The sequence below is a fragment of the Lingula anatina genome, chromosome 4 (genome assembly GCF_051362555.1).
Source record: "Lingula anatina isolate TDL-2025a chromosome 4, LinAna3.0, whole genome shotgun sequence".
In the NCBI taxonomy this organism is placed as follows: Eukaryota; Metazoa; Brachiopoda; class Lingulata; order Lingulida; family Lingulidae; genus Lingula; species Lingula anatina.
This window is the reverse complement of record NC_141770.1, coordinates 14,825,127-14,841,581: the sequence shown is the minus strand read 5'-3', so window position 1 is coordinate 14,841,581 and position 16,455 is coordinate 14,825,127. Positions and strand designations below refer to the sequence as shown.

At 35.1% G+C, this 16,455-nt stretch overlaps 1 protein-coding gene across 1 annotated transcript; it reads left to right on the top strand.

The window, feature by feature from the left end:
- Positions 1-3,954: 3,954 nt before the first annotated feature.
- On the top strand, positions 3,955-15,579 carry LOC106156398 (uncharacterized). Its single transcript, XM_013531627.2, has 4 exons — positions 3,955-4,635; positions 6,696-6,831; positions 12,383-12,515; positions 12,989-15,579. The coding sequence occupies exons 1-4, from the start codon at positions 3,989-3,991 to the stop codon at positions 13,072-13,074; spliced, it is 1,002 nt and encodes a 333-aa protein (XP_013387081.2). The 5' UTR covers positions 3,955-3,988; the 3' UTR covers positions 13,075-15,579.
- The last annotated feature ends 876 nt before the right edge of the window (positions 15,580-16,455 follow it).

Here is a 16,455-nt window from a genome sequence, read left to right as displayed (position 1 = left end):
CCGAACGCATAAACATCGTACCGTATAAAGAGTACTTTTAAGCATAGCAAGGCCTTCCTTATTCGATAGTATCAAATCTGAAACAAAACTGAGCATTATTTCGTCAAAACAACTTGCGTGAGAGACGGTGTATTGCCTTCGCGCGCAATTCACCATCCCGTTCCTCAAGAAGTCCCTAGAAAGTAGTACACGTTGCGGTAAACGTGAGCAAGCTGAATTTCAGGATTGTTTCATAATCCATGAATTTCGTCAGATTTACATAAGAAGGTGTGATTCATTCGAATCAAAACACTTCAATATAATAAAATAAAAATTGAAGAAATTGAATGAGATCACTATAGTAAAGATAATAATAATAATAATAATAATAATAATAATAATAATAATAATAATAATAATAACACTCTTAATAACAACAGATATATGAACGAAAAAATCAAATTGGAATGAATAAACTAATACTTGGAAAGAAATAGAAGGAAGGAAAGAGAAACAATTTCCAAAACAAAAGGTACTCGTGCACACTTAACGCACGTGCTTATGTGTGTGTGTCGACACGCCGAGGGACTCATAAGAGCATGGTATACAACATAGCTGATGAGAGAATTAATGAACACAGACAGAATGTATCCTGAGTAAATGTGACACACATTGAGGTAAAGATCTGGGGGATTTGAAGGGACTCAACCTCTCTCTCGCAGATAGGGTTCTCGTGCCGGTGCACGTGGATGTTCACCTTTGAGGTTTACCCTGAATTATGCTTATTTTCTTTTCTTTTGTTCCTTTTGTTCTTTATTTTATTTTTATTCATGGAGCCTTTTTTAAATGACATCCATAGCATCGAATTCTATATGAATTGAAGACCTACACAGTGACAGTTAATAGCCCTGGCGTTATCGATAATTTTGCGACAAGGGGGGGGGGGGAGAGACGAGGATAAATATACTGCTGAAGGCGAGTCAACGCAAATGTAGTATACTAAAACAATGATACTGGAATATGAAGGGTCCAGATATTGAAGGCCTAGGATTGCATTTTTTCAGTTGCCATGCTGTTTTTGAGCGATTAAAACGGGATGTATCCCTAGATATGGTGGGGTGGGGTAACCCACTGCCCTCCCCCAACCCGACACCCTCAACTTTTCGGACCTGTAATGGAATTGTTGTATATCAAGACACAATGTTCTTGTTCTAGAATTAATGGAAGGTGTGCAAGTGTGAGCAAATTTCAGATATGTTTCAACTCCTTGACTACTAAATCATATGCATAAATACGTGTATGAGTCATGAACTTTTAGCAAATGAAAAAACACTTGAAAGGGTAACCGAATTACCGCCCTTTGGGAAATTATTTTTTTTCAGTATGTATATCTACTGCTCAAACAAGCTTCAGTTTTGTCCCAGCCAAGTGACTTGCAGTGAAGTGACTTGCGTCAAGTGCTCTGACATTGAGGTAAAATTAAGATATTAATTATTTGTTTAAGCTTTAGGTCATAAGCGTTATTAAGATGCAAGGAGATGTTTTAAAGGTAGCGCAATGTCTAAAATCACACCATTTCTTCGAAGAAAAACACATAACGCACCGACGGCACTTAGTGGGTAAACAAATAAGATATTTTTTTTCTTAAAAATGACCTTCACTAAGACTCTTTTAGGCTGTAAGATGGGGGTGCAATCTATATTTGTCTTATGAACGAAGTTATCGTTGAGATATTGACGTTTCAGTTAAAACTGACAACTAATGAGTTTTATCCCTAATACTAATTCAAACATTGGATCATTTATACCGGTAACTGTATCGGTTTACATCTGAAAAGAAAACGATCGAACGGCAATTAAAGACATTATATTAGAACAATAGGCATCTTGCATCTATTCCGGCATATCAGAAACAAAATTAACTGATCTCTCATCTTTAATAATGCTAATATAGATTATAAACCGTGGAGCCCATTCAAAAGTGACTGTTGGCACGTTTATGTCGTATCCTGCAAGAGCTTCATTGACCACAATGTGTTAGGTGGCCAACGCAACAATTCATCTTGGTTGCACTGCTTATTTCTGAAGGTCTGAATCATGTCAAGTTGGCGTACGGCTATTATCCGTTTTTCTTATACAGCAATTAAAAACTCGCAACTTATGTTATTTACAAATCTTGCACTAATGAGACAAAGGCATGTGGCAACATTAATTATAGGCCCATTTTCCAAGAAAGGTTCGACATTTTCAGCAATACATGTAGGCTATATTGGTAAAAATTTGCATATACACTCACTCTCAATATACAGGTCCATTAAACATTTTTTATATAATTAAAGATAAGTGAAAGAAAGAATTATTTATCCAATGGAACTTTACAGACGTCAGTCAACTTAAATCACTTAAAAATAATTGCTAGATTTATCTGTTCTCACACGAAAAACGTAAACGGAATAAATTGTTAAACCTTCGTTACTGTCGCTCGCAGAACCATCTCACAATCTGCAATGTATCAAATTTATTTTACTATAATACAAAATCTCAAACTTGCCAGGAAGCGAGGATGATGTCTAACGTTTATTTTAAATAACTTGCTGGCAAATAACTTGCGTCTACTTTCGCGGTGTCGCCGAGTTTTTTAAAAATTGACAAACTTTCGTTTCGTCTTTTGGCGCTGGTCACCACTTTTTGTTTTTAGCCATTAATATAACTTCAATTCAGTTACATCCATGAGTATCTAGACGATATGGTGACAGGACACAGTTAAATGTTTTAAAGGAAATCTCGTAATACCCCTGTAGCGCAGTTTAATTTTTGTTAGTATTAATATATATATATATATATATATATATATATATATATATATATATATATATATATATATATATATATATATATATATATATATACATAAAATGTATATCAAATATTGATCAAAGAGATTGTTATTTTCAAAATTTCCGTTACTAAAACAACTGAAACCTTCGCAACCTAATGCAAAAAGCTACATTTAATCACTTTCTGTCGCCAGCGATTTAGAAAAAGTAGAATTCGAGAATAGGCTACTTCTTTAACCGCATATTCACTTTTCTGTTTTCTTCAAATGGACCTATAGGCCTATATTGAGAATGAGTGTTAGTGTTTCACGCTCCACCAATTTTATATCAAGAATTAAGTATGATACCTCAGGCCCGTAGCCAGCAATTTCAAAAGGGGGGTGGGCGTTCTTTTTCTGAAAAAGCGGACCTTTTTCCATAAAAACATCATGAACTTAGATCAAATTTTACCCAGAGTGGACCTTTTCCCACCAAAAGGGGCGATTCTTTCGAACCCCTTGAACCCCCCCCTCCCCCCCCCCCTGGCTACGGGCCTGTAGGCTACATGTACATAAAAAAGAAGTCAAAAGAAGAAACAGATAAGCCTCATGCTTTACAGTGTACAAGGTACTAGCACTGGGAGTAGGCTACATGTAAAAGACAAGATTGTGGATATAGGCCTACCGGTATAGGCCTATAGGCATCTACCGGAATTGAGATAAAAAAATCAAATCCTGAAGCTGGGCCTTGATATTAACACCCTACAGACACGTACGGTACTGCATTGTTTTTTTTTTTTTTTTTTTTTTTTTTTTTGTTTCTACTGGTAGTACATGCACATGCATGTATGTTGAATCAGTGAGTTTTTGTTACATGCGGCACCTTTGTTTAAATATAAATTACTGAGTACAGTGTACAGAGTGGGCTTTATAAACCTTCAAGGCCAAAGATATGATGTACTAGTAAGCCGAACGTGGCCTTTCATGATGAGGAAATGAATAATAAAGACATCTACCTCACAAATTTTATCTTTCACGGCGAAAACGTACGTGAATTTCAAATCCTTCGTTATAAAAACTGTGAAGGAGGGTAGAATTAGTTCCACTTTATGTGACCAATCAGAACACAAGATGAAAAATAGGTCAAAGCTAAAACTAGGTCAATATTTCCCTATTATCACGTACACAACCAAGCATGGCGGACGTCAAACAGGATCCTAAGGTTTTGTTTCGCAAAATTCACCAAAAAGCAAAGACTTTGGGGATAACGGGGGATCACTATGACATGCTCGAGTCTGTAGATTACCTGCGAGAAAGCAAGAAGCCATATTGGACTATCATTTTTGCAGTGACAGTGGTTATTTCGTCCGTACTCTTGGGAGTTTTCTTGGGCACGGGCTGGCCGCTAACAAACCGCACAGTAGCGGGATTACTCTACAGCGCGTGGGGCGAAGACATTGAACAAGAACCGTGTATTTTTGAAATAAACGAATTCATATTCGATATCTTCAGGCCGCCGACGAACTGCGATATCTGCCGTAACGTCACTGAAGTTGTTCGGGTGTCGAACCTCTCCCAGGAGGAATTCGAGCGACTCTACGCGTACTCCGGCCACCCGGTGGTTGTGACGGATGGGACGGCAAATTGGACGGCGCAGACGGAGTTCAGTTTCTCCTTCTTCAAAAATGTCTACGCCCCGGGGAGCCCCGTTCTGGAAAGCGCTACCAGGGACTGTCAGTTTTTCCCTTACCAGACGAGCTTCACGAACCTCGGGGAGGTCTTTGAGATGGAAGATCAGAGGGCGCAGTTGAAGGACAACGCCGAGCCCTGGTACATTGGATGGTAAGGCACAAAGTCGAACCAAAATTTATACTTTGATGTCTGTCTGTCTGTCTCTCTGACTGTCTGTCTATCTTACCCCTTTCAGCGCAATCCCCCCCCCCCCCCCCCCCCCCCCCCCCCCCCCGTCTTCACTTTTTAATTTTTTTCAATTAAGGCCACCACATTTGGTATTCAACATACGGAGGTTTAATGCACCCCCACATACACACAAACATTTACCCGTTTTCCATCTAAGTTATAGTTATGAGACCTTTTGAAATCCCCATGTTTTTGTTCTTATTTGTACAAGGAAGCCTTTTTAACCCTAATGTGTAAATTATTCTCAGAATCTGATTGTTAATTCTAGATGGCTTTTTAAAGGGGAAGACATAAAACTTATTAAGGGTACATTTTTATTGACCAAGTATGATGACTTTGTTCCACTAGAATGTACACAACTACAATGTTCAATATATTTAAAGATCATCTCAATGGCAACATATTTTTTTCACCAAGTACCATATGTCACCTAACATGTAAAAGTTTTTCACCTGTTTAAATAGCATTGTCTTAGATCCCTGTCCATTGTCTTAAGTCCCTGTTTTTTTTTAGTTGAGTTAAATATTGAGAAAATAAATTATAAACATCTCATTAAATTCTGTAATTCTTTTGCTTTCTTCTTTACTGAGTATCTTAATTGCCTGTTTGTTGACCTGGAAAGTCCTACCTGTGTATTTAATCACCCAAGAGAATATTTATTTATAAATAGAAAACCAGCCATGAATTTTATATATATATATATATATATATATATATATATATATAAAGCACATAAAGAATGCTTTTTTGTGGCATGCTGTGAGGTTCATTTAAATGAAGTAAGTTTAATATTATACCTTTTCAACAAAAGTATGGCTTCAATGTGTCATGGTTTGCTGATCACCAAAAGATTTGTCTCTCCACAAAACACACATTGAACAAACTAAATGCACACCTTGTCAAGTTGTGTAGTACATGTACCTGTATGTATATGCAGTAGAGAGGGGGCCTGGTTTTCAGTATTTTGATCTTAAATATTGTTGGTCTTTGCAATTATACAGTGGGTTCGAAAGAGAGAGAAGTAGTAGATAGCGAGAGAGAAAGAGAATGGAACTGTTTGAGAGAGAGAGAGAGAGAGAGAGAGAGAGAGAGAGAGAGAGAGAATTGAATGAGAGAGAGAGAGAGAGAGAGAGAGAGAGAATAGAACGAGAGAGAGAGAGAGAGAGAGAGCAGTTAATTCACTTTTCACCACAGCCATGTCTCAGTTGGTGTGAAGACATCTGTTTGAGCCCACTAATATTTCCCAAAAGACTTGAAGAAGATGTTTGATGAGAACGAAACAGAAACTCAATACCATAACTTTGTTAGCAAAAGATAATTAAATTATTTAGCCTGTAGTTACCAGATTTGAATGCAATAACTGTAATTGTTCCCTGAATTTGAGCAAACTGATTTGTTACTAATGAATGGAACAGTGTTTTTGTTAGTTACTTTTGAAAAAGATGATTAAATGACTGCATAAAGAAAAAGAGGTTCCAGCCAAAAAGAAACTGAAGAAAGTGCTAGTAATTGAAGTCAAAGACACAATGAGCATCAGATCTTTTTTAGCAAATGTTTATTTTTATATATAAACGTTAAGGTGTAATATGCATTGAGGCAAGCACAGTGTTTGTGTTTTCTGAGTAATTCTCTTTTTAAAAGAGCCTGAATATTGTGCCGACTTCACCTTTTATAGTGAAAAAATCTGTTTTAAATAAAAAGTCTTTTTAGAAATTCAGCAATAGTAAAAGAAAATTGTTGGGTGCAATTTCCTGTTGACAATTATCTTGGCATATTGTAGATGCATGTTATATGGTGGTGATTTGTTGTTTTTTTTTTTACCAGTTTACCACAACCCACCACAACATTACTTTTTAGATCTGTGCATTTTTATCACATTATTGCAAATGTTGCTAGATAAACATTTTGCTGAAAAAATGAAGTTTGTTTAATTTATTTGTGATCTGAATGTATTTCACACTTTATATTGTTTATTTTTGCAGGAGTAATTGCGACCCAATGGCAGCCAACATATTAAGGAAGCACTACTCAAGACCCTATTTTCTCCCCAAGCTGGCTGAGTCCAGCAAGACAGATTGGATATTCATGGGCAGCCCAGGCTATGGAGCAAACATGCATGTAAGGGAACATTACTGTTATGGTGTGTGGGTGGGGAAGGGTTTGGGTTCCAAGATGGGAGGGGTTCTGCACCCACCCCCTTCAGTCAAAATATTTAAAAATTAGATTTACAACTCCATTTTACTCTGCATATTAACCCCATAGCGCCGGGAACCGCACATATGCAGTTCATTTCAAAAAGTCCTCAGTGCCGGGAACCGCATATACGCGGTTTCTGTGTTTACATGCTTGTACTGTCCCCTATCGTTTGTAACAATTCCTGCTTCTGTCACAAGACTAACTTAATGTTAGTTTTTTGTTTACTACCTGCTTTTGAAAGACGTGTAGCGAGAATTAGATAATGAAAAAGCGATTTATTTCAACCATTGTCAAGGCGCTAAGAAGTCAAAATGGCGGCGCGAAGTCAGCGGAAGTTATGGGTTGAGAAATGTTCTAGATTTGTTAGAAAATTCAGACTTCGGGGAAGAGTCTTTGATAGATTTTGATACTCCGATAACTTCAGAGATGATACACCTTTGGCTATATATATAATTGTCAGAGAGCAGATTCGGACGGGGGGCTTAATTTATGCAAAACGCTGATGACACTAATGGCAGTAACCAGGCAGACGACAATAGTAATTGGAATGGCTATATTGCTGATAAAATGACTGTAACCGTGGCACAAGTCAAGCTGAATGTTGCCTGTGTGCTGCATCAACATGTCTTTTCCTGCTTGTGCATAAATACAAATGTCATATGTTGCGTTATATTGCATCAACATGTCTTTTCCTGCTTATGTATAAGTACAAATGACAAATGTTTACTTGTGTGCTGTATCAACATGTCTTTTCCTGCTTGTGTATTAATACAAATGCCACGTTTACTCGTATTTTTATGATGCAATTTTTATTCATGAAAGTGTAATATTTGCTCATGACAATGTCTGTAGTCTTGTATATGATTTGAGTGCAAAACAAAATTTTTTGAGTATACTGGTTCAGTTGATTAAAAAAAAAAACTATGAAAAACCATTGAAAAAGGCACTTAATTTACAATCCATTTGTAATTATAAAAGTAATTAGGTGGAAGTCTTCTAGTCAGCAACTCTCTGACGTGATGCAGGTTTTTTAGGTACAGTACGCATGCCAGGAAATTTATTATAACTCAAAAACTAAATAAGATATCTTTCTGAAAATTTCTGACATTGTTTAAAACATATTTCAGATGTTTATGAGAAAATTTCAACAAATTATTTGGTAAAATGAAAAAGAATGTGCATGCTGAAATTAAAGTTTTGGTTTTTACTTCTCTTCGAGAAAAACAATTTTCATATTTAAACTCCTGCTTTTTCTACCTAAGTTGGCAAATGTGAATAAAACTGATATGACTTTAAAGCTTACAATCTTAGCTTTCTAAAAATGTACAGTTCTTGGGCGTTCTCTAGACAAGTGAATACATTATCTTTGATTAAATGAGACCGCCTATAAAATTGAGTGCATCATGGTAGAGGGCTCAGGACCAGGAGCACTTTCTAGGTCAGATGCTGTCAGGCTCTATGGGGTTAATACAGGCACTTTAAGACCAGAACATTTGCTAGAGTTCTGTAGCTTATGTCAGGCAAAATGTTTCCACTTATGCCAGAGAAAACACCCTTGCTGCAAGATTTTGTTTAAGATAAACAATTAATTTTTTGTGTCAAGTGAAGATTAAGGCAGACTCTACTATATTTTCACGTCTCTATGTTAAGATAATTCTTTGTGAAGGGTCTGAAGGGGAGGGGTGTAACGTGAATGAGAGAGGGTTGGGGGTCAAAACCCCATTCTGTCAAAAATGAATGATAATATTGCAAATTTAGAAACCCGTGTATATATTATAATAACACTTCACTGGGGGTAGAGAATCATGGATTTTTCACACACCCCAAAACCTAGAAAATGGTGCTTATATTAATTAAATGTAATGGAATGCATATATGTCCACTACTTTCACTGTCACATGCACCTTCTTTTGAAAACCGAAAGTTCTACGACTTTTTTTGACCATAGTCTCTGCTCTATATGTTACTAATAAAAGTTGCTTTTTTATTTCTTGAAATGGCAGTGTTTGTATTGGTTATTATGTGTATGATGCACTGTGGATTCAGTTGTGTAACTAAAAGTAGATCCCTAAGTATCTGACACCAATCAGTGATGTTATGTTTTGATATGCATTTTGTTACATATTTATAAAAAAAATTAATGTACTTTTTGCATATTTGTAAAAAAGTAAATGTGTTTTTTATCTTGGGGTTATTTCAATTAACTTCAGATTCACAAATTGTACATACTCATCACGTTTCAATAAATCCCAACGTTCTTTTGCTTGAAATAATGTGCTAGTGCACTTAAATGTGGATAGAAGTGCTTTTAAGCTCAACCATACTCTAACACATGCAAGATTCCTTCATATATCAATATCTCAATCTAAGCAGGCATAAAACGAAAACCTGTAAATGAGCTGGGTCCATTTGGATCTGAAACTTTTGCTCCTTTACATTTGCACCTTCTTGATATATTATAGCTCATTTATATATGAATATTTTCTGTAGCTTTTTTCTCCATTTGGAAATACCAATCTTTATTTTGGATTACCTCAGTGGAAAACCCGCTATTTATTAATAATTAAAGGTTTTCAGTCAATTTTGGAAAATATTTTGGAGAAATTGACAGCCAAAATATCCCACACTGTTTCAAGTACTAGAGTCACACAAAAAACTCATTATTGGTTTTAAACACGATATGTGAGCAGAAGTAGATCGGGGCACCATCTCTGTGCTGTTATTGATTGCAGTTAAAGTAGCGGAAATTACCTGTAAAGATGAAGGTGTGAAATTTCAATTAAGTTTTGTCTGGGCTGAGTATTTTCTACTCACTTTTGGGGTATATTTTAAGCCAAGGTTAAAAGGAAGACATTTAATTTTTCAAAAACTGTCTTTTGAATCAAATTATGAAAGCAGTGGTATTTTAAAACTGTTTTTGTGATTCTATTTTGAAAAGAATAAATGATGGTGAAAGAAATTATATTTTTAAACATTAAGTTAAAAAAAATATTTTAGGCATATGTTGTTGAACACATACACACACACACACACACACACACACACACTTTCTGATACCTGAGAATACTGTTTGTTAAGTATTCTATGGAAAACTTGAGAAATATTAACTGATTTTACATTTTCCAAGGAGGAAATATGATAAATAATTGATATCAAGTATTTCAAGGGAAAGATATGAATAGAAAAAATAGAAGATTCCAAAAAAGAAATTTGACTCTTTGAAGTTGTCTTTTTGTTGTTTCCTCAGAAGCATGCAGTAAAGTAATCAAAGATACATGTAGCTGCAGATAAGAACTCCTCTAAATTTGGCATTATGATGTTGTGTTAATCAGTGTAAATTAAGACATAGAAGTGTTTGCCACAACAGCCATGGATTCTTTACTGTTCATAACCAAAGTCATTTGTGTTTTGTCTACTTTTGAGCTTCAGGAGATATTAATCAGTAGTAAATCATAAGTAAAGAAAGCATCACATAATGAAGGCATAGTTATTATAATTATAACAAGTTTGAGCAAGTTTTGAATGTTATGATTTCTAGTGTTTTGTGAGCTAGACAGCAAATAAAAATGACATTTAAGCTACAATGGTCTCTTTGTTTAGAATGGTGAAACAAAGTTATTCACTTACCAGTACAATACTACGTACACCATATGGTATCATGGACAAAGGCCGTTGTCAGGTCTGTTTTAATCAAGAATGTTTTAGTATTGACTGGGAGAAGATATTCTGTTGTTCTGATGGATGTTAATCTGTGTAGTATTGTCAATCATATTTAGAAAAATATGACCATCTCTGAACAAGGAGGGTGGGGGTAACAGGCCTACCCAACTACCAGACTCGGCATATAAGGATCCTGAATTGACCGGTATATCGGACCACACTACCTGTTTTCAAGGTGTGTGTCAGATCGCATTTCGGAGTATCATACCCTAGAACAATTTTTGTAGGACGACTGCAGGCTCATCCTGTCGGTGTTCTGACTGATACTCCGAAATGCGATCTGACACACACCTTGAAAATGGGTAGTGTGGTCCAATATACCGGTTAATTCAGGATCCTTATGTGCCGAGTCTGGTAGTTGGGTAGGCCTGGGTAAGGTGTTGGGAATTGCAACCTGTTTCTAGTCCGAGTGCAATTCTCACTAGATGGTCACTGGTCACAATGGGCATTCTTTTGACATCAGTGTGACTGATGAAGTCAGGATGTAAGCTTTTACAGGTATGCTTCAAAAAAAGATCATGTAGGAGGTTCATGGTTTTGTCAATATACCGCGGTATGATAATCGGTTGTGTTTTTAAGTGGTTGCACAATGTGATGCTGGTGCCTAGTTCGACCAAAAACTTTTTTGTGAAAAAAAGCTGTGCTGATTGTTCATAAGAAGTAACAAATAAAGATTTAATTATAATAACATGAAGGGATTATTTAGGCGTCCTGAAAACAGGACTTTTGCAACTGTCAATTTCCTAGTTATAAAACAGTCTAAGAATAATTAAAAAAAAATACAGTATGCCCCCATAATATAGCAGTGTCCTCTGGGTCTTTTAACATGGTGAAGTACCAGGTATTGACATACACACTGATGGTGAGGCTGAATGCCTGAATGCGAAGATGAACACCTCAGCGGATGCATGACTGACCCTGAATAAGCCGACTGAATGTATAGTGTGAAAATGGCAGCTAAATTCTATCCACAGTTGTTATTATTATACTTCCACTCTCTTCTCCACCAGTCTGTGACCCACATGCTGCTGTTAAAGGGACATTCTCTTTGTTTACCTAATAATATGTTGTCAGTGAAAGGGGAAACGTGTTGACAAGCACTAAACCTGCCGAGATATTTCTTCGCAATTTTTGGGAAAAGATGGCGGTGGTGTCTGTCTCAAACCTGTACAGTATCTGCTTCATTTCAGTTCTGATTATTATTAGAAAAGTAAAATGACATTGCCATAAACAATTCTGTACCTGAATTCACGGGTTTAATCAATTTCATTTACATTTTAAGTTTAAGCACTGGAAAGGGAGGGATAGTTTCAGGTAATTATGTTGGTGAGCCAAATCATGCTTTACGTTGTGGGCAACCTCATGATAATGTAAACAGTCTGGAAGTACAATAAAAGGAGAATAAAGAAGTCAATAGCCTTGTGTTAGCATTACTTGATACCAGATACTGGTGCCCACATTGAAGAGAAACTATCCTTAAAGATGCCATCTTTCATCATGAACTTGTCTGTTGACAAATCTTTGAGTGATGTTAATAAGAATCGAAATTCTCCTGGACTGGATAAAGAGCTATGGCCTTGGGTACTTGAATTTTCATGATGTTTTTTAAAAGAGTGTCAAATAAGTCTTTCACTCTGATTAATTTGGTAATCAGTCCAGGTACTTTGCTGATGTCATTGTGTACAGTGTCACTGGATAGTGGCGTCCTCTTTTAAGAGAAACAGTAACTAAGTGTCTATGTTTTGTATTTCAGATTGATAATGTGGGGAACCCGTCATGGCAGGCCCAGATTACGGGGACCAAGCGGTGGACCCTGGAGCCTCCTCCTGAGTGTTACAAGGAGTGCGTTCCCCGAATAGAGGTGGTCGTCAAACCAGGAGACATCAGTGAGTTAATTACTACGTTGAAATAAGTGAAACACATCCACCCAGGGACAGACGCACGCATACAGGCACATGCACACGCATAGTTAACAGATATCGATATCTTCTACTACTTAAGATTTTTACTGCTATGTACATATCCTTATTGTTACCTCATATCATATTTGAATAATATTTCTCTGTACACATTTTGTAGTTAAAAATGTTACTAGTAGTGGCATACTGTTCACATTAGACTTTATAAAGCAAAAAAAAATCATTAAAATGAAAATAATAAAATTATAATAAAATTAATTAAATGAAATAAAAGGATAATTTTCTAGGAAATTTTATCAATTTTTCTTTATCCACTTAGCTATACCAGTTTACATTACTTTTTTGCCAGTTTAGGTAGAAAGTGTAAATATAAAGTAACAATCCTGTATAGTGTTAAATGTAAGTTAAAAATCAACTCAAATCTTTAATTTATATTTCAGTTGTCCTGGACACAAATGCCTGGTTTCACTCCACTTTGATCGAAGGCAGCGACATGAGCATCACAATCGGGTCAGAGTTTGACTAAACCCAATGTTAAAAACATTCCAAAGGAAAAGATGAGACATATTTATACAAACTGGTGGATATGTCTTCATATTGCAAACATACAGTTGACTTGCAGCCTTCTTGCAGAAAGCATTAAAAGTTTCTGTAGGAGGGACTGCAATCTGATTTTAAATTTTTGTGTTAGCAAGCTTTTTATTTGTTATTTTTCACCATGTTAAGCATGGTATAGATGCTGTATGATTTAATGAAGTCAATACTTCATGGTCATGTGACAGTATGGTTACAGCATTATGATATTATTTTGATAACTTATTTAAAAAAAATGCATAATTTGCCTGGCCACATTTATTTGGAAAGATTTTCTATTTGATCAGGTGTAAGATAAGCAATTAAACCACGTCCGTTTTGTTTATCAGTAAATAGCGATGAAGAGCAATGATGTTTCAAAAGATTAACAGGAATTTGGTTGCTATTTGATGCCTTACAACCGTTCCTTATTATTTATAAGAAGAAGTGTAATAATAGAAATGATTTCCAAGTTCCTGGGATAGGGCAGTGTTGAATAGTATAGGCAAAGAAGTGTTACTGATGAAATTGCAAATTTCAAGTTATGCACTCAAATTTATGGTAATTATTCAATATGTTGAATCATCTCACTGTTACTAATATTTCTTACTTTACAAAATTTGAATTCCAAATGCTTACAACATTGTCCATTTTTAACATATTGCCAACTAATTTTTCACAACTCTTGGATCTACATTTTAAGTATCACCTACAATTTTGGTTGGGGTAGGTTAATAGTTTATTATCTGATTTATGTTGTTTGAATTTATTGAATAAAGACAGTAAGAGTGCTGTTATTTACCAATAGGTAGTGATAAAGTATCAAAGTGTTTAGAAAGAAAGTGGTCATAATATCTCTGAGTTTTCACAAATAAAAAAATATATATCCCGCCAAAATTAGAAAATGCAGAATCTCAAAATCTAAATAGCATACAGACTTAACAGTCAATAATGTGATGTGATCTGATAATTAGGTCAACAAAGTATCAAGTTGTTTTTGGATGTGAGAATATAGTATTATATTTTCATAGTTTTTAATCTAAGAAGTGGCTTTGTCATTGTTTTGAGTTTCTGAACTTGTATTCAATGCCAAGTTTTATTTGTAAACAAAATGTGTAAATTTTATTTGAAAGGGCTTCCTCAGTTTTCATTTTGAATTTTTTCTGTTTGTGTCATGTTGACCTTGATGTTAATTTTTTTTTTTTTTTGAAATCCACAATTTTGTTTGTGTTTATGCAGCTGTAAATGTGTATTTTCCTTATATTCTATACATATTTAACTGAACATAACCCAAATACTTTTTCATCTTAATTTCTATTTGTCATAAACTTAAATGTTAGAAATAATGTGTGTGTGATTGTGTGTATTTGGAACATATGCATTATGTATGTTGGTAGAATTTGATCCTTTACATTAGATATAACTTGTCAAATTATATCTATATTTTGTTACAGTAGCTGGCAGTTGTAAATTAAGAGAACTGTTTATTTTTTAAGTTTTCATAATATAATATCGTAAAGGGATATAGGATAAAAAAAATAAGGACGATTAATTTGCACTCCCTCCTAGTTTCCTTTCTATGCCCTTACTTAGAAAATATTGAAGAATTTTAATTTTCTTTAAAATCATATATATATATATAAATTGATCTCTATAAAGTGTAAACCTTTCCCTTTCTCCTGTTCCACCAGGCATCGCTTGCGTTTCATATATATATATATATATATAAAAACTGTTACAGTAGTTAATTTCCCCCAACAAATTTCATATTTTTTTTAGGGCGGTGGGAGGTGCAGGCCTATAATATGCTTATGCAATGCACTGTGCAATATTCAGGTTATAATTAATATATTGCATTCTAAGGCTTCCATATGTAATAAAGGAGACTAAATGTATTTCTAATCGTTATGAAGGTTTACAAATTAGAATGTAAACATCTCGAGATCTTGAGAAAGATCTTTTTATGCAGAGAGAGAGAGAGAGTAGAAACTTAATGTTTGTTGACAGAAAGTGGTGGTATTTTCCCATCCTTAATACAGGTTTCAAACTGTGGAAGTTATATGTGGTTATATATTTTAGAATTTTTTAGCAAATGTTTCTAATATTTCATAATTTTATTTGTTCAGAGGTGCTGGTTAGATGAATATGTAGAAAACCAAGTAAAAGTGACACTTGTTTTGAACTAAAACAGTTGCTTTTAAAATGTGTGGGGAATTTATATTAAAATACTTAAACCTACCCGTTCATATATTCTGGCTAAAACTTAAGATATAACGTATTCAGAAACAGGAAAATTGTCGTAATCAGCAGAATTGCCAAAGATTGGTTCAGAAGTTAAATGGGTTCAAATGTGGTATTCAGAAACGGTGTTTATTTTAAAGCAGTAGTAAAGAGTTATTCAGATGTGTGTGTGAAACATGTTACTAATAGGCTATGGTAATAAAACACGAGAATATCACTGTTTATTTTTATATTTATAGAATTTAATCCAAAAATGAACCTATCAGTACTGTAGTCACACGTATCCTTGAAAGACGGCATTTATTAATTCTGTCAGTTTGGGAAAAGGCCAAAATTATTGCAGTCAACCTATGCCCGTGATAATTTTCCCAACCAAGAGATTTGGGTGAATAAATTGATCTCTATAAAGTGTAAACCTTTCCCTTTCTCCTATTCCACCAAGCATCGCTTGCGTTTCATTCAATCAGCATCTAGATGGGGAACCCCAGGCGGAACAAAGTATCCCTTCGCATGTGTATAGCAGCTCTTCAATAGATGAGCATATTATTTATTTATTCTATGCAAATACAAGACTTATATCAGAAGCCCTTTCATACCCTCTCGCGCGTAACGTCTGAATCGCATCGCTCGCTCTTTCTCCTGATGCTATGTATGTCGTACAATATTATTTGATTGCTGTAGTTGGGATCCGATATATTCGTCCAGTAGTTTGCGTAACCGCTTGCACATCAGAGGGTTTGAGTATTAAGTCCAATTTCTCAACCTTTAAAGCGCTGTTTGGTTTTAAATTAACAAAAATCTTGGACAGTGCTACGACTACTGTAAATCTTCATTTTCAATAATTGTCTCATATCAGATACGACTTTGGTTCTAGTAATATAGCCCTCTCAAGCTATTAACTGTTATCATATAAAACTAAGATAATTTTGTGCTCTATAAACATGATGTTTAAAGAGTACAAATTATTTTAGAGCCCTTGATGGAAAAAAACCCTGGGTTATGCATGCATCAGACATTGTGAAAAATGTACTTGATATTGAAGGCAAAATGAATCAGTAAAATAACGTAAAATACCCCTTAAGTACCGGGTCAG

Bases quoted from the DNA above. Each gene is read 5' to 3' on its own strand.
- LOC106156398 (XM_013531627.2), top strand. From the start codon at position 3,989: ATGGCGGACGTCAAACAGGATCCTAAGGTTTTGTTTCGCAAAATTCAC. The intron at 4,636-6,695 runs GTAAGGCACAAA...TTATTTTTGCAG, and splicing joins GAGCCCTGGTACATTGGATG to GAGTAATTGCGACCCAATGG. The intron at 6,832-12,382 runs GTAAGGGAACAT...TTTGTATTTCAG, and splicing joins GCTATGGAGCAAACATGCAT to ATTGATAATGTGGGGAACCC.